The sequence below is a fragment of the Schistocerca piceifrons genome, chromosome 1 (assembly GCF_021461385.2).
Source record: "Schistocerca piceifrons isolate TAMUIC-IGC-003096 chromosome 1, iqSchPice1.1, whole genome shotgun sequence".
NCBI classification, from domain to species: domain Eukaryota; kingdom Metazoa; phylum Arthropoda; class Insecta; order Orthoptera; family Acrididae; genus Schistocerca; species Schistocerca piceifrons.
In genome coordinates, this window is record NC_060138.1 from 735,638,458 (window position 1) to 735,659,923 (window position 21,466).

At 39.4% G+C, this 21,466-nt stretch overlaps 1 protein-coding gene across 3 annotated transcripts in view; it reads left to right on the forward strand.

Annotated features, from left to right (window-relative positions):
• LOC124711389 (germinal-center associated nuclear protein) overlaps nucleotides 1–21,466 on the forward strand; it is a 294,702-nt gene that overhangs the window by 227,961 nt on the left and 45,275 nt on the right. For all 3 annotated transcript variants that reach the window (XM_047241452.1, XM_047241443.1, XM_047241459.1), the window contains one exon: nucleotides 16,709–16,978. In XM_047241452.1, the coding sequence (XP_047097408.1) occupies nucleotides 16,709–16,978 (270 nt within the window). The remainder of the gene's footprint in view (nucleotides 1–16,708; nucleotides 16,979–21,466) is intronic.

Consider the following 21,466-nt stretch of genomic DNA (forward strand, 5'->3'; position numbering starts at 1 on the left):
GTCCTGGGTAATGAGTGCATCCACCAGCTGGATGATATCATCACTAGTGCAGTGTGGTGCTCCAGACCGTGCATCATCAGCTAACGACATCCATCCTTCCCTGAAGCGCTTGTGCCATGCCTTGACCCTTGCAAGGGACGTGCAGTGTTCACCTCACACTTGTGACATTTGTCGATGAATGTCCATTCCTCCTACTCCTTCCGCTGTCAGAAAACGAACACCACCTCTTTGCTCTTCTTTTGATGCCTCCTCGTCACTGTTTGCAATGCGACTGGCAGTGTTATATGATTGGTGCATGCTACTGCTAGCTCTGTGTAGTCACGTGACGTGCAACTGTGCCCTCTACTGACAGGCTGTGAACTTCCACACTCTGGTCGGAACCACCCCTCGTTACACACGCCACGATGTTACCCTCCTGTCACTGGTTTTGCGCATTCCATACTTCGGCTCATTTCTTTTTGAATGCCCCTTATATTATGTATTTAGCTTTTTGTGTGTGTTTTTATAGTTAATTATCATGCTATTATTACTAGGATGGATAGGGTGTCACAGTTTGCAGCTTTGTTTCAAGAATTGATCAGGTCTTTTGAACTGAAGCTGAGGTCTCAATCAAAGGCATTGTTGATTCTGTGATGGCTTTGGCAGCAGATTTCTGGACCTGCGATATGGGATGGGGAATTGTAGGACTGCCCATGATGGGTCAGGAGTGCACTACACAATGTAAGCAGCTACTTTGGTAGGTGTGGAGTGCACATGGGGCTTTTTAGGCTACATGATAGTTTGACAATTGTGGATGAATGCTCACCAGTCAATACGCAGAGAGCAAAATCAGATTGCATACAAAGTAAAGACACTTAGACTGTCAAAATTTTAGCAGTAAATTGCTGAAGTATTTGTAACAAATTTCTTGAAATTAGGTTAAAATGGCTCTGAGCACTATGGGACTTAACATTTGAGGTCATCAGTCCCCCAGAACTTAGAACTACGTAAACTTAACTAACCTAAGGACATCACACATATCCGTGCCTGAGGCAGGATTTGAACCTGCGACCATAGAGGTTGTGCAGTTCCAGACTGAAGCACCTAGAACCACTTGGCCACACCAGTTGGCTCTTGAATTTAGGGCCTGACCTAATTCTCTTTACACATAAATAATCTGACAGACAAGATGAGCAGAAATCTGATACTGTTTGTTGATAATACTGTGGTTTTCAGAAAGGTGTCATTGTTGAGTGACTTTAGGAGATACAACATGACTTACACAAAATTTCTAATTGGTAACTAGTGTAAGTGAGCTAAAATTAATTATCAGATACTTTTGCCAGCCACCTAATTCTCCCATGACAATTTGAAACTCATACAAAGAAATCCTACTCTCAGCAGTGCAGACATACCCAGATTATGTGGTATTCATTGCAAACGATTTTCACCTACTGAGAATAAAGTGGGACATCTATGGATTCATTGCCGGTGGTACAAAAAGGCAGTCGTGTGGAGTACTTCTGAACATACTTTCTGAAAACTGTTTGAGCAGCTAGTTCGTCAGCCCACATGCTATGGGCATATTTTAGAACTTGTAGCTTCAGATGGGTCTGATCTTGTCAGTGGTGTCAGTACAGAGACAAGGATTAGTGACCGTGATGTCAACACAACTACAAATGTTACTAAAATGAATAAGCCTATAAGAAGGCTAGGAGAATGGTTTTGCCAGAAAGAGCAGGTAAGTAGTTGTTGGCATCCCATTTAGAAAATAAATGGATTTCACTTAGTTCCAGTATGACGGATGTAGAGCTGCAAAGTTTAAATGGATTGTAAATCATGCCCTAGAGAATAATGTGCCGAGTAAGTTGATTATGGATGGTAAAGATCCACTTTTAGCCGGCCGCGCTGGCCGTGCGGTTCTAGGCGCTCCAGTCCGGAGCCGCGCTGCTGCTACGGTCGCAGGTTCGAATCCTGCCTCAGGCGTGGGTGTGTGTGATGTCCTTAGGTTAGTTAGGTTTAAGAAGTTCTAAGTTCTAGGTGACTGATGACCACAGCAGTTGAGTCCCATAGTGCTCAGAGCCATTTGAACCGAGATCCACTGTGGTTTACCGTATTTACTCGAATCTAAGCCACACTTTTTTTCCGGTTTTTGTAATCCAAAAAACCGCCTGCGGCTTAGAATCGAGTGCAAAGCAAGCGGGAGTTCTGAAAAATGTTGGTGGGTGCCGCCACAACTAACTTCTGCCGTCGAATATATGTAGCGCCACACAGGCATGCTTTGTAGGCACAAAGATACATACTGGCACCAAAATCTCTGCATCAGTAAATAAATTTAAAAAAAAAAGTGGAAGACGAGCCTTTTTCCTCCGCCCAGAGTTTCGACCACTGCATTTTGGTACATTATCCAACGAAGTAAATACAAATTCTATATTGTTGATCTTCGAATGTAGCAGCATTTCAATGTACTACGAAAATCCGACTGGCAAGACTGTTTGGGATGTTTGTCAATTGGCCAACTCTACGTTCTGAATTTTTTCCTACCTGTGAGAAGAGATGGTTGGTAATAGGACCTTTTATGAATTGTGAATCACATGTAGTATTCTCTTCGCCATAAGATTAATACGAATATAAACATTTTGCCATGTATTGTTTCGTGTTTGCTACTATCTCATTTAAATCCTGTCTGCCTAATAAACTACGAAACTAGAGTGAGACAACAGCAAACGGGAAAGAATATACATATCATGTCATGTTTATATTCGTATTATTCTTATGCCTGATAGTGATACAGTCAGAAATAAAGCACGGCAACTGACTAGATTTTTAAATCTAAGATGTCTCTTTCCTGTGCAGAATGTAATGAACTAAAGAGGCGCCTGCAAAGATTTTGGAACGGAGAAAAATTTTCGCTAAAATTTCGTTCAGAACATCATCTGTCATACACAGTCTGTTATTTGGTTCTTGTTGATCATTATCAAAGAAGGCAGTAGTGTAAGTAGCAACAAATGTTTCGCTAATGAGACGACTCTTCTCTATTTTTTATTTGCAAGCGGCGGTAGCGCGCACAAAAGCAAGCCACGCCGCGAGCGGCGACAGGCCGTAAACACGCACTATCAGAATGCGACAAACAATGCATGACACAGTGCAGTAATGCATTTTCAGCTTGGAGTGACGTAAACACCTATAATAAAGAGAACAGCACTTATCAGATCAAAGAAAAATAAGCAATCAATTCAAACCAGACGAAGCACGTGAAAAAGGAAGGATATCCGTATAAATACGGACGGAGCGCGTGACGCGTAGCAATGGCTACCTGGTAAACCGTAACTGCTAAGCTTACGACTCGAACCAAATTACTGCAGCTGTATCGTCATTCATTCGACCTAAATTGTGTCTCATATTACAACTAGACGAACTTTGTTTCGATTTGGAGGTGCGACCTAAAACTTTTCTCTCCCCTTGAATTTCGAGTCTCAAATTTCAGGTGCGGCTTAGATTCGGGAAAATTTTTTTTCCTTGATTTCGAGTCTCATTTTTCAGGTGCGGCTTAGATTCGAGTGTGGCTTAAGATTCGAGTAAATACGGTAACAACAAAATTCAGAAACTGCTGAGGAAGCCGAGCTGGTTACACTCGGTTCCCCACTGTTGGCTGCTAACAAAGGTATGAGCATAAGATACACTCCATCATGCATCATACCTTATACGCTCCACAATGCACTATAGTTTAAAAAAAAAAGTTCGAATGATGGCATCCAAAAATTAGTAGAAATTCACGTGTCTGTAAAAAGATTGGTGCATGAAGCGTACAACAATGACCACCATAATACCTTAGCAAAAGATCTTGCAGAGAAATCAAGAAAGTGCTGATCCTGCATAAAATCATTAAGCGAGGTTGAAGTTTCTCTCCAGTAACTCTTTGACAAGTCTGGTGTGGCAGTAGAAGATGGCAGAAGGAAAGCCGTAGTTCTAAATCTGGTATTGAAGAAATCATTCCTCAGGAGGATTGCAATAACATACCATCATTTGACCATCTTACAGAATCACGTATGGAGGAAATAGTAACAGGCATCCCTGCCAAAGGGAAGCAGCTGAAGGGTTGTGAACAAAGGGGTAAGTTACCAGGTGCGTATGGAATCCCAGTTAGGTTTTACATAGAGTACTCTATGACACTGGCCCAGCGCAAAGTCTCAAGTGACTGGAAAAAAGTGCAGGTGACTCCTGTATATAAGAAGGGTAAAAGAGCAAGCCCACAAAATTACAGACTGATGTCCTTATCATTGGTTTGCTTCAGAATTCTTGAATATGTTCTCAGTTCAAATATAATAAATTTCTTTGAGACAGAAGAGCTTCTGTCCACAAATCAGTGCGCATCTAGAAAGTGTAGATTGTTCAGAACTTAGCTTGCCATTTTCTCACATGATGTCATGTGACCCATGGATGAAGGGCAACAGGCAGATTCCATATTCACAAATTTCCACGTAGCATTTGACTCGGTTCCCCACTGTTGGCTGCTAACAAAGGTATGAGCATAAGATACACTCCATCATGCATCATACCTTATACGCTCCACAATGCACTATAGGGTGACTTGCAGAGTACGTGTATGGATGTAGATTGGTAGGTTGAAGGTTATTTCTTGATGAGCTGCTCAAGAAACACACGAATATTTTTTCACAGTAGGTTCTGAGGGAAGAATCATCTGTCTTAAAGAACAAATAAACATATCACAGCAGTAACATACTACAGTGTATGAATTACACCATTAGATTCATAGAAACAAAAAAGATTTCATGGATCACTTACAGATACTAATCCTACAGTGAAACCGTGCGAGATGTTCATCAAGTGTAATGACATGGAGTGTGGCTGTGGATGCTGATGAGAAAAATCAAGCGCTGAAAGCTATCTACTTGATTCTGCTACTGAAATCATAAGCCTGAAATGTTCCTTTGGGAATTGCATGTGTTTTAAATCATGAAACATCACAGTATGTGACACATGCCAATAACTGCACAGTAATTGGCTCTTAATTTGTTAAACTTGAGACACATCATCATTAAAATACTAATTTACAATTTTTATTTCATATTAATTGTTAATAAATGACTTATTTGCTATGTAGCAGGTACAAAATAACAAGGCATTACATAGATTTGTCACTTGTACAGTCTGTTTAGTATAGTAGTAACTGTCATCCTTGCTCCAACAACATCTGTGTCTAGATTTTCTTTTCTGCAAGCCTTTTGCAGCATTGTGACATTGTGTCCAGATCAACTAACAACAGTTGTTTTCAGTACTAGGTTTTTAAAATTAGTTTCTTACAATTCAACTATTCAGATTCTAAATTTACTCTGCTTGTATCCCAATATGACATTCTGTTACAATATTTTTTTCATCTCTTAATTGACCCACCGATCTGATTACTGAATTTCTAGTCTGGCTCTTATTATTGTTATTAACAATGTACAAAAAGATAGGTTGCTACTTACCGTAAATACGAAATGCTAGGATGCAGACAGGCACAATGTAGAGACACTTACACATAAGCTTTTAGCCACAGCCTTCACCGGAAAAAGAGAAACACACACCATTCAGCCACACAAGCTAGCACATTACATGCACAAAAATACACACGCACATGACCTCAGACTCTGGCAGCTCGGCTCGGAATGCATTCTGACGTTCTGGTCTGAGCTGCCAGAGTTGGCATTCATGTGTGCCGAGGTACGCTTGTTTGTGTGAATAAATGGTGTGTGTTCCTTTTCTTCCAACGGCATTCTGGCCCAATCAGCCGGAGTTGGGGTCATGTGTGCATGAGATGCTTGCTTGTGTGGATGAACGGCGTGTGTTTCTTTTTTTCTGTGAAGGCTGTGGACAAAACCTTATGTGCAAGTATCTTTTAATTGTGCCTATCCGCAAATTAGCAGAAGAGGAATAAAGTATTGAAACAGCTTAGATGATGATTCTGAGATCCCTGCTCGGACTGACATTGAGAGAGTGGCGAGTGAAGACATAAAACCAGCAACTGCACATGAAAACAACAATGACAGAACAGATTAGGCACTACCAAAGAAGTAATATAATCACATCCGAAAGATGCCACCTGAGCATCTGCCATGGCAGCCATTACATTTTAATGCTACTGGAAAAGATAGTATAGAAGGGTGATTGAAGAGATGGAGACAACAGTTGTGTTAATTTCCTTTGGATCTGGAACAGGCCAACATCCACTCCTTGAAGTGTAAAAAGAAGATTTTATGTAAACATGAAATACCATGTGGTATTTTATAGTCCATCCCCTCTGCTGCCCCCATTTCAAAGGGTTGTACATATTCTTTGTCCTCGTTTTCATGTGCCGGGACATGTAATATGCATATACAATAATAAGTCTGCAGTTTGTGTGCTTCACTGAAATATTTAAATTCCCAACACTAGGGATGCAAGTTGTTGTTGTATCAAAAGGCAAATTCAGTTTAAAAATTTGTTAAATTACAAGGAGAGAGATTGTTTGTCCAGCACATACCTTTTGGAGGTGAAATACTAAGTTCTACCAATAGGAACACTCAATAATATAAAAACTATTTCTAGCTTTCTGAATTCTGTTCTGTTTCTTCCTCAGAGACCAAAAAGGGTGACTGAGAGAGATCGGAATGGAGTGGCAGGTCAGTTAGATCACAGAAGGAGAGGAGTCCACCTGCTGAGAGAACAATATGACAAGAATAGCGGTGAAGGTGTAAGAGAGAGAGGAAGTCAAAGATATGTTCTATGCCAACTTCAGCTCATATGTGATACGAGGGTTGACTGAAAAGTAATGCTTCCCCCTTCATAACTCTTCAACAGTTGGTAGCATTGGTATACGGCAGGTCTGGCTTGTTCCATAGCCTCTTCTCTACAGCTCCAGTTAGCAGGAAGCCTTAGCATTGAATGATTGTGTAAAGTATGGAACCCTGTGCAGATGGTCGGTCAATATGATTTAAGCAACCAGTCATTGAAATCTTGACAGCAGAAGGTGTCGCCCAAAAGGAGATTCATCAGAGAATGAAAGCAGTTTATGATGATTGCGTTGATGTGAGTGCTGTGCATTGTTGGGCGAGTAAGTTTAAAGATGTTGAGCCGGGAACATCTGACCTGCTTGACAAAGAGTTGGACATCCTGTGATAGCAATCACCAAGTTTCACAAGCAAAATATTGACAGATTGGTTCAGGATGATCGTTATATCACTCAGAGAGAAACTGCAAGCACAATTGGCATTTCACAAGAATGTGAGGGTCACATTATTGTTTTGCTTGGCTATCAGAAGATCTGTGCAAGATGGGTACCCCAGATGCTGACTCGTGAAATGAAAGTGCACAGACTTGCAACTCCTCTTGCGTTATGAGAGTGAAGGTGACGCCTTTATCCATTCAATAGTGACAGGAGACGAAATGTTTTTACACCATTATGACCCGGAGACGAAACGTCAGTCTATGGAATATCGACACAAAGACTCAACCCAGAAAAAGAAATTCAAGGGGCAGCCCTCAGCTGGAAAAATCATGGCCACAGTATTTGGGGATGTAGATGGTGTTATCCACATTGATTTCCTTGACGATGGAACAACAATAAATTCAGAGCTGCAAACTCTGAAATGACAGCTAACAAGGGTCCGAAAGGAAAAGGGAAATGTTTTCCTGCAGCATGACAATGCCAAACCACACATTTCATAAATGTGCCACCACAGCAGAACTTCAGAGACTGAATCTCACCACCATACGGCATCCTCCATATAGTCCAGATTTAGCACCATCTGGCTTCCATCTGTTCCCGATAATGAAAGACGATCTGCAGGGATATCATTATGTGTCTGATGAAGATGTTGAGAGAACTGTGAGGTTGTGGTTGCAGAAACAATGTGTCGACTTCTCCCATGACGGCTTCAGAAAACTTGTTCACCGTTGGCAGAAATGTATCCAATTGGCTGGTGATTATGTGGAAAAGTGAATATTGGCAATTAAAGACTCACATTCTAAGGATTATTTCTGCATTTTATTTATCAAAATATTCCCATCCAAATCCAGTTAACGAAGTGGAGGTATTGGTGTCCATTCAACCTTCGTAGAAGGGACAACAGTGAAAGATGAATATTGATTAAACACAAAGCCAAATGAAAAGTGATGAATGATTCCATTAAGGATTAGGAGAAAAGTGGAAAAAGTGAAGGAAGGGATGGGGGTGGGGGTGTGTGTGTGGGGGGGGGGGGGGGGGAATACTACATTTACCCGATAATAAGATGAGTTTTTTTCCCCCAAAATTCAGCATTTGAAAAATACAGGATTGTCTTAAAAATGGCAGATTAAACTATTGCTGCAGAGGCCAACAAATGGTTCTGAGCACTATGGGACTTAACATCTTTGGTCATCAGTCCCCTAGAACTTAGAACTACTTAAACCTAATTAACCTAAGGACATCACACACATCCATGCTTGAGGCAGGATTCGAACCTGCGACCGTAGCAGTCGCGCGGTTCCAGACTGAGCGCCTAGAACCGCGAGACCACCACGGCCGGCAGAGGCCAACATTTTCATGTTGTGTAGTAGAGGGTATAGGAGTAGTCTTTCATTTATAGGGGTCATCTTTCATTTATTTTTATAGGGGTCGTCTTACATTTAGAGATGAAGCTTTGGCTACGGAGGTCATTTGCGGATTTATTTTGAAGATATCAGAAGGGCAGGGCTCGGCAAATGATACTTGCATTTCAACAGGATTAGGGTTTCCCGATATGCTAAAGTGCTTGATACAGTATCATTGTTGCCTGAATTATTGTGTGACATTGACTCGCGTGGTGCTAGTGCAAGATGTAAGCAAGAAACTATTAACCAGCCACTACAACAATCTATTCCAATGATTAAAATTTGACAATTTTGTGAAACATGTCAGGAAATATCATTAAATTCTATCATCTTTTAAACTTTTGTTGTATCTGAACAGGTTTGCAATAAATGTTCTCATACGTGTGTGGGTACCGTAAACAAACATTAATTAATGCTGCTTTTTAAGTAAAAGTAACATTCAAAAATGGAAACATTGTCCTTCGGTACCATTAGTTGATTCATAACCCAGACCAGTATTTTATTTGGCTATGAGAGACTGTAATGATTTACACAGTGGATTGCAAATGAGAAATTCAGTCCCTATTAGAATACTGGGTAAAAACATTACCAGCTTTTAATCAGCTTTAGAACATGATGGTGACATTTAGTTGAAAGAAAATTAATCCAGAATGAAATGTCTTACAAAGGAAATAAATCACAGTAAACTGACTGTAATTGTTGTTGCAAGAATAAATTACAGAGGCTAGGTCCGTAGTGGAGATTGCATCACTAGATTGTGGGAGAAGTGAAAGATTGAGAATGGGACTGAATCATAATTTTGATCTTTTACTTTTGTATAACCATAGTTGGTGTTGTTACATATGACCTGAACACTAGAAGATATTTCAGTCTGCTTTTCACAGTTGCTACAGGAGGGCTGAAGTGGAACAATGACACCAGCTTGACTGAAAGCAAGCACAATTCCAGGAAGGGGAGCAGTGAGCGAACAGCATATTTCATTATGTTGCCAACTATGGGAAAACATACCATTTGGCTTTTTGTGAACATCTACCACATTTAGACTGCAGTTTGCTTGAACCCATTGGTAGTTGGGTTGGGATCAAATTTACTTAAAAATTGGACAAATGCTCAACAATAGTGATCATTTCTGTAGGAGATGGTAAAAGTCTAGATAGAGGCCACTGGTGTACTTAACGTTTTTTCTTGTCGTAATGTTGTTATTGCTCACCTCGATGTATGACGGTAATGAGGTGGTGTGTCAACTGGTTCTAAACATCCAATGAGAGAGTGGGGAGCAGGTAATATGTTTTGGAACAAGAAACATTGTGAATTCTCATGTCAGTATAGAAGCAAAAGCCAATATGCATTCAGAGAAAGCAGCTATGTTCTCAGCTACCACCAGAACAACCACCTCAGAAATAGGAACATATTCTGAAGGAACAGCCAGCTATTTGTGACAACAAAGATATAAATTTCAGAGCTCTGGTATTAGGATAATGATGTTGTTGTTGATGATGATGATGATGATTAAAAATAGTGATACCACAGACTACAGGGTTGATAAGCAGAAAAGGTAGAAAATAAAACAGTCCGAAAATTTAAGGAAACATCTGTAACAATGGAAAATCCAGGATGGAATGTAACAGTATTATGAAACATATAGTTGCTACTCACCAAATAGCAGAGATGCTGAGTTGCAGATAGGCACAACAAAAAGACTGTCACAGAATAAGCTTTTGGCCAACAAGATCTTTGTCAAAAATAGATCACACACACACACACACACACACACACACACACACACACACAAAACCGCAACTCATGCACACATGACTGCAGACACACAGTGTGGCTTCAGCTGCCAGAGAATGCGGTCATGTGTGTGTGGGTTTGTGCCTGCGCATGTGCGTTCGCTTGTGTGTGTGTATTTTTGACAAAGGCCTTGTTGGCTGAAAGTTTATTATGTGATAGTCTTTTTGTTGTGCCTATCTGCGACTCAGCATCTCCGCTATATGGTGAGTAGCAACTATCCTTTTCATAAAATTATAAGCCATTTCTTTTTAATAAATCATGATTGATTGAAACCCTGAGCTGCCGACAGGTGTTGTTGATATACCTCTATGGCGCAGCTGAAAATGTGGACTCGAACCCGGGATCTCCTGCTTACATGGCAGACGTTCTGTCAAGCTGAGCCACTGAGGACACAGATGAATAGTGCGACTGCAGGGACTTATCCCTTGCACGCTTCTCGTGAGACTCACATTCCCAACTGTCCACAATCCACATATGTAATGTTCCTAATAGATATTTGCCCATCCACTCATTACTCGCGCCAACTAAGGTGACGATTCCCATAAGAGTTTGGGCAGCCTGTGCGCATTCTTTTTGTTTATTTTATTTTCCCTAGTATTATCAAAATGTAGACAATCAATAAATGACATAAATTTAGAATAGGCGTAATGTTAAGTTTTTGGAAGGTACTTTAAGTTGATAAAACAGTTCATAATTTTAATTAGTCAGAATACATTAAAAATTGTTGCAAGGGCAACAGTCTGGATGATTGACTGATCTGGCCTTGTAACAATAACCAAAACTGCCTTGCTGTGCTGGTGCTGCGAACGGCTGAAAGCAAGGGGAAACTACAGCCGTAATTTTTCCCGAGGGCATGCAGCTTTACTGTATGATTAAATGATGATGGCGTCCTCTTGGGTAAAATATTCCGGAGGTAAAATAGTCCCCCATTCGGATCTCCGGGCGGGGACTACTCAAGAGGATGTCGTTATCAGGAGAAAGAAAACTGGCGTTCTACGGATCGGAGCGTGGAATGTCAGATCCCTTAATTGGGCAGGTAGGTTAGAAAATTTAAAAAGGGAAATGGATAGGTTGAAGTTAGATATAGTGGGAATTAGTGAAGTTCGGTGGCAGGAGGAACAAGACTTCTGGTCAGGTGACTACAGGGTTATAAACACAAAATCAAATAGGGGTAATGCAGGAGTAGGTTTAATAATGAATAGGAAAATAGGAATGCGGGTAAGCTATTACAAACAGCATAGTGAACGCATTATTGTGGCCAAGATAGATACGAAGCCCACACCTACTACAGTAGTACAAGTTTATATGCCAACTAGCTCTGCAGATGATGAAGAAATTGAAGAAATGTATGATGAAATAAAAGAAATTATTCAGATTGTGAAGGGAGACGAAAATTTAATAGTCATGGGTGACTGGAATTCGAGTGTAGGAAAAGGGAGAGAAGGAAACATAGTAGGTGAATATGGATTGGGGGACAGAAATGAAAGAGGGAGCCGCCTGGTAGAATTTTGCACAGAGCACAACATAATCATAACTAACACTTGGTTTAAGAATCATGAAAGAAGGTTGTATACATGGAAGAACCCTGGAGATACTAAAAGGTATCAGATAGATTATATAATGGTAAGACAGAGATTTAGGAACCAGGTTTTAAATTGTAAGACATTTCCAGGGGCAGATGTGGACTCTGACCACAATCTATTGGTTATGACCTGTAGATTAAAACTGAAGAAACTGCAAAAAGGTGGGAATTTAAGGAGATGGGACCTGGATAAACTAAAAGAACCAGAGGTTGTACAGAGATTCAGGGAGAGCATAAGGGAGCAATTGACAGGAATGGGGGAAAGAAATACAGTAGAAGAAGAATGGGTAGCTTTGAGGGATGAAGTAGTGAAGGCAGCAGAGGATCAAGTAGGTAAAAAGACGAGGGCTAGTAGAAATCCTTGGGTAACAGAAGAAATATTGAATTTAATTGATGAAAGGAGAAAATATAAAAATGCAGTAACTGAAACAGGCAAAAAGGAATACCAACGTCTCAAAAATGAGATCGACAGGAAGTGCAAAATGGCTAAGCAGGGATGGCTAGAGGACAAATGTAAGGATGTAGAGGCCTATCTCACTAGGGGTAAGACAGATACCGCCTACAGGAAAATTAAAGAGACCTTTGGAGATAAGAGAACGACTTGTATGAATATCAAGAGCTCAGATGGAAACCCAGTTCTAAGCAAAGAAGGGAAAGCAGAAAGGTGGAAGGAGTATATAGAGGGTCTATACAAGGGCGATGTACTTGAGGACAATATTATGGAAAGGGAAGAGGATGTAGATGAAGATGAAATGGGAGATACGATATTGCGTGAAGAGTTTGACAGAGCACTGAAAGACCTGAGTCGAAACAAGGCCCCCGGAGTAGACAATATTCCATTGGAACTACTGACGGCCGTGGGAGAGCCAGTCCTGACAAAACTCTACCATCTGGTGAGCAAGATGTATGAAACAGGCGAAATACCCTCAGACTTCAAGAAGAATATAATAATTCCAATCCCAAAGAAAGCAGGTGTTGACAGATGTGAAAATTACCGAACTATCAGCTTAATAAGTCACAGCTGCAAAATACTAACACGAATTCTTTACAGACGAAGGGAAAAACTAGTAGAAGCCAACCTCGGGGAAGATCAGTTTGGATTCCGTAGAAACACTGGAACACGTGAGGCAATACTGACCTTACGACTTATCTTAGGAGAAAGATTAAGGAAAGGCAAACCTACGTTTCTAGCATTTGTAGACTTAGAGAAAGCTTTTGACAATGTTGACTGGAATACTCTCTTTCAAATTCTAAAGGTGGCAGGGGTAAAATACAGGGAGCGAAAGGCTATTTACAATTTGTACAGAAACCAGATGGCAGTTATAAGAGTCGAGGGACATGAAAGGGAAGCAGTGGTTGGGAAGGGAGTAAGACAGGGTTGTAGCCTCTCCCCGATGTTGTTCAATCTGTATATTGAGCAAGCAGTAAAGGAAACAAAAGAAAAATTCGGAGTAGGTATTAAAATTCATGGAGAAGAAATAAAAACTTTGAGGTTCGCCGATGACATTGTAATTCTGTCAGAGACAGCAAAGGACTTGGAAGAGCAGTTGAATGGAATGGACAGTGTCTTGAAAGGAGGATATAAGATGAACATCAACAAGAGCAAAACAAGGATAATGGAATGTAGTCTAATTAAGTCGGGTGATGCTGAGGGAATTGGATTAGGAAATGAGGCACTTAAAGTAGTAAAGGAGTTTTGCTATTTGGGGAGTAAAATAACTGATGATGGTCGAAGTAGAGAGGATATAAAATGTAGGCTGGCAATGGCAAGGAAAGCGTTTCTGAAGAAGAGAAATTTGTTAACATCCAGTATTGATTTAAGTGTCAGGAAGTCATTTCTGAAAGTATTCGTATGGAGTGTAGCCATGTATGGAAGTGAAACATGGACGATAAATAGTTTGGACAAGAAGAGAATAGAAGCTTTCGAAATGTGGTGCTACAGAAGAATGCTGAAGATTAGATGGGTAGATCACATAACTAATGAGGAAGTATTGAATAGGATTGGGGAGAAGAGAAGTTTGTGGCACAACTTGACCAGAAGAAGGGATCGGTTGGTAGGACATGTTCTGAGGCATCAAGGGATCACCAATTTAGTATTGGAGGGCAGCGTGGAGGGTAAAAATCGTAGGGGGAGACCAAGAGATGAATACACTAAGCAGATTCAGAAGGATGTAGGTTGCAGTAGGTACTGGGAGATGAAAAAGCTTGCGCAGGATAGAGTAGCATGGAGAGCTGCATCAAACCAGTCTCAGGACTGAAGACCACAACAACAACAACATTAAAAATAAATTTTCTCAAGGAGTCCCTTATAAAAAGAGGTCTTTTATTTAGGGTCATCTTATACTTGGGTAAATACGGTAAATAATTGTGAAAATAATTAATTTTTCTGTATTTAGAGAGGGGTGAGGATGGGGGAAGAGTGCATTGTGAATAGTAGTCAAGGTCTAGAAGATGACAGAGTTCGATGATATGTTGAAGAATTAGTTTCCACATCCAGAATTCAGGAGAATTAGTGCTGGGTGAGAGCATCCTAATGGCCCCATGGTGTAGCTGGCATTCAGATATTTTGAGTCATGTTGTAGAGCAAGCTCAATAGCTGGGTCATGGGTATTCCCTAGACGGGCACTTCTTTTGTACTGAGCTAGTTCAGTGGTGAGCATTCTTATGTAAAGAGGCATGCTGTAACATTGACTGGTAAACAACATGTGTTGTACATATTTCTCAGCCTTTTATGTTGTAGGATTTGTCAGTGGTGGGGCTAAATATAGTGGTAGAGGCTGTTTATAAAGATCAGTTTTTATAGTGGGAATGATTACAGGGGAGGAACCTTGAGGTAGAGGTGATAGTTGCCTGGGAACATTAAGAGGTTAGATGAGTGTGTTACAAGAGTCACGGAAGGTGATAGTGGGTGGTGTGGGAAGTGTGTCAGGGTAAGATTTTTTCATTAATACTTGAAAGAGTCATACTCTTAGTGAAGTAATGGATTGAGGCATGTGTGGCGAGGAGGGTCCTTTTGGGTTTTGTTGGAAGTTGGAGCTACAGCGAGTGTTTATCAGAAACAAGGGTATCATCAGGAATGCCCTAAGAAAGTGTGACAGAACCTATCGTTTCCTGCACACGCATGCGATCTGATGGATAGGGTGAACAGCAGTATGCAGCTGTTTTGCTAATAATGCCATAATGTAGGGGAAGTGACTGGAGAAGGGTACAGGATGAGTTGGACAGAATTTCTGTTTGGTGTGATGAATGACAGCTTGCTCTGAATGAGGGACAATATAATTTGATGCAGATGAGTAGGAAGAACAATCCTGTAATGTTTGAATACAGCATTGGTGGTGTACTTCTTGACATAGTCACATCCAATTAATATCTAGGCATAATATTGCAAACCGATATGAAACAGAACAAGCTTGTAAAGTCAATTGTAGGAAAGGGGGAATTCTGCGAGAGTGTAACTCATCTATAAAGGAACCCACATAAACGACACTTATGAGCTCAATTCTTGAGTACTGCTCAAGTGTTTGGAATCCCCAGCAGGTCAGATTGAGGGGAAGATACCAAAGCAATTCTTATGTATGGTGCTAGATTTGTTACTTGTAGGTTCGATCAACACAAAAATATTAAAGAAGTGGTCCATGAACTCAAATGAGAAGGGAGGACAACAGTCTTTTTGTGAAATCCAAATGAGAAAGTTTGGAGAAATGACATTTGTTGCTGACTTCAGAACAAATCTGCTGCTACCAGGGTTTGTGTGGAGGTATACATATAGCCATGTTTTCCTTGCTCTGTTTGCGAATGGAACAGGACAGGTAATGACTAATGGTGGTATAAATTACCCTCTACAATATACTGTATGGTGGCTTGAGGAGATATACATTTGTTAAGTGACAGGAACAGGCTGCCTGCAAGACTTCTTTGCCAACCAATTCTGTGGGGTAATTTTTGGAGAGGAAAATTTGGGTGGGGTTCTTGATATAGGTGTTGATTGATTTGATGGATTTAGTGTTGGAGCCATTCTTTTCCCAGTTTAAGGACAAAGCCTCCCTCACACACACACACACACACACACACACACACACACACACACACACGTATTTGTGTGTGTGTCAGGGAGAGAGGGGGGGGGGGGCTGAAAAATTAGTGAAATTGTGCAAACACTAACATGAAAGTTAAATGGAGAAGTTTGTGATTGAAAATAGTTCATACTACTGTATTTATTTGATTAGTCACTTCACAGTTTCACAACCAGTACTGGTTCCAGCTAACAACTGATTATTCAGTCATTCAAAACAGGAAATTTATTTCCTTTATTAACATGGTAAAACGTTGTATTACAGTGAAGCTGTTGAGTTAGTCAGATTACTACTGTAAGAAAACTAGTGAAATTATGTATTATTTTACATTTCTCTGTGCAACACACATCAGTCAGTTGCATATGAGTGCCCGCCTATTGCCCTTTTTTTTTTTTTTCAATCCTGGAATTTCTGTCATCATATTGTAGTAAGCTGTTTTCTAGCAGAAAGCATTAATCTGAATATGTGACTGATTCTGGGTCTATTATTTTATAAAAGTCAGTCATTCTGTGTACAGTTATAAAATTTGAACATTGCATCATTTGTGCTAGCTATTTTTGCAATTTTTGTTGTTTCATAAATAATGAACCATAAATAATACACAAAATATTGTAACTTATATATTCACATTATGTGTTGCACATGATAAAAATGTTTTTTATTCTAGGTCAACAGGTACCAAATGAGCCAGAAATCATGAACACTACACCCCAAAAAGAAGCTGAAATCCTACTTGAATGCCTAGAAACAGATGTTGATGAACCAGTCCAGCTGGCAGACAGGTCATGTCTTGATAAGCAGGGTAGCCCTGTCATGCATGGGAGTATGAGATTAAGGAATGTTTTAAGAGAAGTATCTTTGTTGGAAAATAAGGTGGACCACCTGAAGAAGCAACAGAGTTCCATACTAGCAAAGCTGGAAAAGGAGTTAATATCTGGTTAGTATGGAGGCAACAAATTGCCTTACGAATACTTCTTATAGCATTATTTGATTATTTTAACAAACAAATTGGTGATGGACTTATGAACCTCATTTTTCAATTTAAATTTAACTCTCTCCAGCATTGGTATGCCCTGTAATTCTGATTATTATGAAATTTCACTTTGATGAATTCAACTTCCATTCCCCTATAATTGTTCATTACAAACCATCAACGTTGTGACAGAGAAGTGGCTTTTATATCTCAACAATACAGATATCAGGTGAATCCTCATCAAGTTGTGTATGTGGAGAGACTACACTAACATAGGGTTCATGAAGAAGAGTGAGGAGAATTTTTGGTAGTTGCTGGGACATCTGGATGACTGACCAATCTGACCTTGTAACATTAGCCCGCATGGCCTTGCTATGTTGGTATTATGAATGGTTGAAAGCAAGTACAAAACTGCACCCATTACATTTCAAGAAGTAGATTTGGACTATGCCCAAAATTTATTGGTTATGAACTACAGATTAAAACTCCATAAATTAGTTAGTCCATTAGTTAGCTACATGTTCCATAGATCATTTGAATGATTCTTTCATGAAAATGATGTAGAACAAGTCATTTTACAGGATATGTATATTGCATATTGAACTCATTTCTGGGGCACTGACAGCTTTAATAGTGGGCATTAAGGGTCATTTTTCTCTCTAGTGTTGTAGGTCTTTACTTCACCATTCTTCTCAAATTGTAATTGATCATTCATGATGAATTTCATTAGCAAATATATGTATTGTGATGATGTAGTGAAAATGCCTTGCTCCTTGAAGGGGTATCTCATGACATCCATGGGTGAACACCGCATGTTGTTCTTACTGCTTGTTTTTCTACAATCGGTACTTTTTTTATAAGTGGTGGGTTACCCCAGAAAATTCTTCTGTAAGACATTATTGAGTGGAAATATGAGAAATCTGTCAGGAATTTTAATGCTTTTGTTTCCCAGATTAGCAATTATACAAAGATCGAAAGTAGCTGAACTTAATTGTTTGAGAAGCTCAGAAACATGCTTCTTCCAGTTCAAGGTTTTTTCAATATTTACACCTATAATTTGGAGCATTATACCCTATTTATTGACTCCTGCTCATGTACTACATTAGCTGTTGGTATGACTATTTGTTGTACCAAACTGAATATTTGATTCCTGATTGTGCACCACGTCAATTGTTGGTATGACTCTAGTTGTTGTACATTACTTAATATAGTGTGTGTTTTCAAAATTGAGCGAGAGGCTGTTTTCTGAGAACACCAAATAATTATTTGGAAAATATCATTTACAGTTTCTTTTGTTGCTTTCTCCATGATTTAATTTATTAGAGTGCTAATGTAATTTGCAAAAAGTATCAATTCTGCTTATTGAATATTAAGTGGAATGTCATTCATACATTACATTACAGAAAGAGAGAAAAAAAAACCTTGAAGAAACTATTATGTAATGTAAAGAGGGAGTAGAAGAAGAAGAAGAAGAAGAAGAGATGGAAGATTTGATTCTGTAAGTGTAATGTAACAGAGCACTGAAAGAGCTGGCTAAGATACCATTCACTCAGAATTATTGGCTCTCTTGGGAGAATTAACCACTCTACCTGGTATGCAACAGATAAGAGACTCACAAAATACCCGTAGACTACAAGTAGAATGTAATAATCCCAATACCAAAGAAAAATGCGCTGATAGGTGTGAATAATATCAAACCATTGATTTCATGAGTAATGGTTTCAGAATACTTACACAAATTATTCACAGAAGAATGGAAAGACTTTTTAGGATTGACCAAGGCAAGATCATTTTGGATTTTGGTGAAATGTAGAAACATGTGAAGCAAACTGACCATTTAACTTGTCTTAGAAGAAAAGCTGAAGAAAGATGAATCTATATTTATAGCATTTGTAGATTTAGAGGAAGCTCTTTATTTCAAATAAGTGAAAGGCAACTACTCACCTATAGTGGATTGATGTGAGGAGCACAGATACACATAACAGGAAACAGCATCTACACTAGCTTTCAAGCAGTGAGTCTTTTCCTAGCACAAGGACACACATTCACACACACAATCACCTAGCCACCCAAAGGCACAATCCCGTTATCATGGCAAGAGTCTCTAAAGATAGATAATTTGAGTCAGACTGTGACAAGTTTTTTGCAGTGACACTTGTCACAACAAAGTATAAAATCTTTTGTATGTGATGAGGAAAACAAAACATGAATGAACATTGTGAATTGTGATTTTTTTCAGCTCATTCCAAACAGATGCTTATCATTTAATTAGAGTACAGGATAGTTAGTAAGATATCATAGATCATAGTATTTTAACATTAATGTAACTTCTTTGTGAAAAGACTATTGACCAACTATATCCTGCTCAAATATTCAGTTCATCCTTCATGAAATCTTCAACTGAATTGTAAATAATATCATTACTGACAAAGACTAACTTGGTTCCCCATCACACCCACACCCACACACACCACCCACCAGCCCCACCCTCCACACCTCCCACCACCCACCCCATTGAGTCTAGCTTCATACTCAGAATGTTCCTGTCCTAAAATTGTTTGTAAATTGTAATTCCCATGTATTGGGGAATCTGAGCATGTAAGTAAAACAATGAACAATATTTCTCATATTACATGAGTGATTGAAATAGTTTTTCGTAAATGATTCTAAATTACTATGTAAAAATATGATAATATCGTAGATGTGTAGGGTGAGAACTGTTAATAATTGCTTTTTTTTAAAAGTAACGTGCAACATGATTTCCATGGCTTTACAGCACACACGTCACACAAGCACAACTTGGATGCTGTGGGCAGGGACAGTGTTGACCAGGTTGCCATGAAACATCCTTGACAACACTGGTAAAATCAGCTATTGACACTGTTATTGCACTTTGGTTGCAGACATTAATTGTACATTGTAGATACCTAGTATTTATTATTGAAGGTGTTGTTTTGTAAAAATGGAGGAAAGTAACCAGAAAGTTGTGATGTTCAATTTCTCCCCAACCGAAAAAGATTTTATACTGGAAGTCGTATTGTGTCAGCTCTTTTTTTTTTTTTTTTTTTTTAAAAAAAAAAAAAAAAAAAAAAAGAAACCACGTCAATATTAAGAAAAGGACCAACAAAGGGTCCATGAGTGGCAGGGTGTAATTTCAAGATGCGCTTCACAATTATTACATTCCATCACTATGTAACTACATGTGCATTGTAAGCTGGAACAAAAACAGAGTCAAAACTCTTCAAAGTTGAAATGCATGAAACAAGAAGCAGTAATTTCATCAGGGCTGCTGTTACAGAAAATGAGCAGACACTGAGAGTAGACCGGAAGCCACAGTTTATTCCTATTTCCAATTCCTATGTTGACAATGCAGATTTTCATCCCAAAGTTATAAACGGTGATTTGTATACATTTTAATGTAGTTGAATAAATAGCTTGAAACTAATTTGGCTGGAAAATATAGTTTATATTATTATCTGTTATGTTCTTGTTCATTTGCCGGCCACTGTGGCCGAGTGGTTCTAGGCGCTTCAGTCTGGAAACGCGCAACCACCACGGTCGCAGGTTCGAATCCTGCCTCGGGCATGGATGTTTGTGATGTCCTTAGGTTAGTTAGGTTCAAGTAGCTCTAGGGGACTGATGATCTCAGATGTTAAGTCCCATAGTGCTCAGAGCCATTTGAACCATCTTGTTCATTTCTTGTTCTTATACAGATTTAAATAGCATTTTAAGCTACAGTTCATTCAGGCTCCTCATCTGGTGCACTGACTGCTATGTTGTATTGTGCAAGTCAATTGCTGCAGCTGTAACATCTGCCACACAGTTTTGTTTTTCTCTGAGTCCTAAACTTAAACAACTCAATATTTTGCACATTAACAAACATTGCCAGGGGCTAAAGAAGTGGTAAGTGGAACAAAATTTTCCAAGACTGACATTGGATTGACCATGACATCTTCTGCACTGCATTCCAGGACACACCTACTGAGCCACCACCTTATGATTACATATAGAATACAATGCTTTCTACTGGTATTGTTCTCAACATGCGTGCATTGGTATAACAGTTTAAGCAATAAATTAATTCCGTTTTCAAGTTTGCTAACAACTATAATTAACATCAAAATCAACGATAATTAACGTAAAAATATTTTGCCTTCATCGATATCTCGTTTTGTGTTTTTGCTTCAGTTCTTATTGGGAATTAACATCTTTTTAGCGCAACAGATTAAAACATAATCAGTGGGCCTAATTTAAAGTTATTTGTTCACTACCCTGTAATACACTGCACCAGCCAAAATGCAGCCCATAGTGAATGCTGTTCTCAAACATGGGGCGAGGTAGTTGACGTTCATAAGCAGCTGGAAATCACCCTGACTACTGTCAAATGATTGGCAGCTGCTGCAAATCAGTGTGTTGGAAGTGTTCCCGAGAGCTGTGTACCTATGATACCAG